This window comes from Nematolebias whitei, chromosome 14 (assembly GCF_014905685.2).
Source record: "Nematolebias whitei isolate Nwh7 chromosome 14, NemWhi1, whole genome shotgun sequence".
Lineage (NCBI taxonomy): Eukaryota > Metazoa > Chordata > Actinopteri > Cyprinodontiformes > Rivulidae > Nematolebias > Nematolebias whitei.
This window is the reverse complement of record NC_056511.1, coordinates 2,227,993-2,229,073: the sequence shown is the minus strand read 5'-3', so window position 1 is coordinate 2,229,073 and position 1,081 is coordinate 2,227,993. Positions and strand designations below refer to the sequence as shown.

The following is a 1,081-nucleotide window of genomic DNA, read 5'->3' as shown; positions in this document are numbered from 1 at the left end:
GGGAACTACGCGGAGCGGGTCGGTGCCGGCGCCCCGGTGTACCTGGCTGCCGTCCTGGAGTACCTGACGGCTGAGATCCTGGAGCTGGCCGGGAACGCTGCCCGGGACAACAAGAAGACCAGGATCATCCCCCGACACCTGCAGCTGGCTGTCCGCAACGACGAGGAGCTCAACAAGCTGCTGGGAGGAGTGACCATCGCTCAGGGAGGAGTCCTGCCCAACATCCAGGCGGTGCTGCTGCCCAAGAAGACCGAGAAGCCCGCCAAGTCCAAGTAGACCCGACCCCCCACAGACCCACAACGGCTCTTTTCAGAGCCACACACCGCCCTCATCGAGCTCCGTCCTCCACTTCATCTTTGATCAGTTATTGATTTCAGGCGTGATTCTTTAAAATTATAAAACTGAACAACTTTCAGTTGGTGTTATAAATAAAACTTGTTCAAGACTGATTTTGTGAGAACAACTGTTTGATAAACATTTAAGGCTTTATTACGTTATTATTATTACGTTATAGTTTTAATAAACTTGAATAGCTGCTTAAATAATGAGGTGCTGTAGAGCTGAAGCAACATCCCCCGTTCAGAGGCAGAGATGAAAACTTATTTAAAATAACATTTTAAGGGTTTATACAAAACAAAGCTTCTTTTATAGAAATCTTTAAAGTATCAAAATAACTCAAGACGAAGAAATAAGAACCACAAATAAAGATTTCCACACATCAGATGAAGTAAATTAGAATTTATTTTTATAAAAACGTCACAACTTTTCATTGCTTTGATTTTATGTCAACAAAAATTAAATTAAGTCTAAAGATAAAAGCGGTTATTACAACATCTGTCAGTATTTTTCTCTCTCCCGCGTTTTTATTTTAAGTTCAAATCCAGCCAATAGCTGTACGGATTGCGCTCACGTGACTGCAGGTTTTAACCAATCAGAGCGGACTTCCTCCACGGAGGGGTCTTTATAAAGCCGCTGCTCGCGCTCCAGCCTCATTCAGTCTTCAACGCTCAGTGAGAAGAACCCTAAAGTCCAGTCATGGCCAGGACCAAGCAGACCGCCCGTAAATCCACCGGAGGGAAAG

General features: G+C 44.9%; 1 protein-coding gene and 1 pseudogene across 1 annotated transcript in view; one reads left to right on the top strand and one right to left on the bottom strand.

Moving 5' to 3' along the window:
* The window catches only part of LOC119420377 (histone H2A-like), a 583-nt gene extending 291 nt beyond the window's left edge, over positions 1-292 (top strand). Inside the window, exon 2 of the mRNA XM_037687761.1 lies at positions 16-292. Coding sequence (XP_037543689.1) covers positions 16-276 — 261 coding nt within the window. The 3' untranslated portion in view covers positions 277-292. The remainder of the gene's footprint in view (positions 1-15) is intronic.
* The window catches only part of LOC119420771, a 261,041-nt pseudogene that overhangs the window by 245,636 nt on the left and 14,324 nt on the right, over positions 1-1,081 (bottom strand).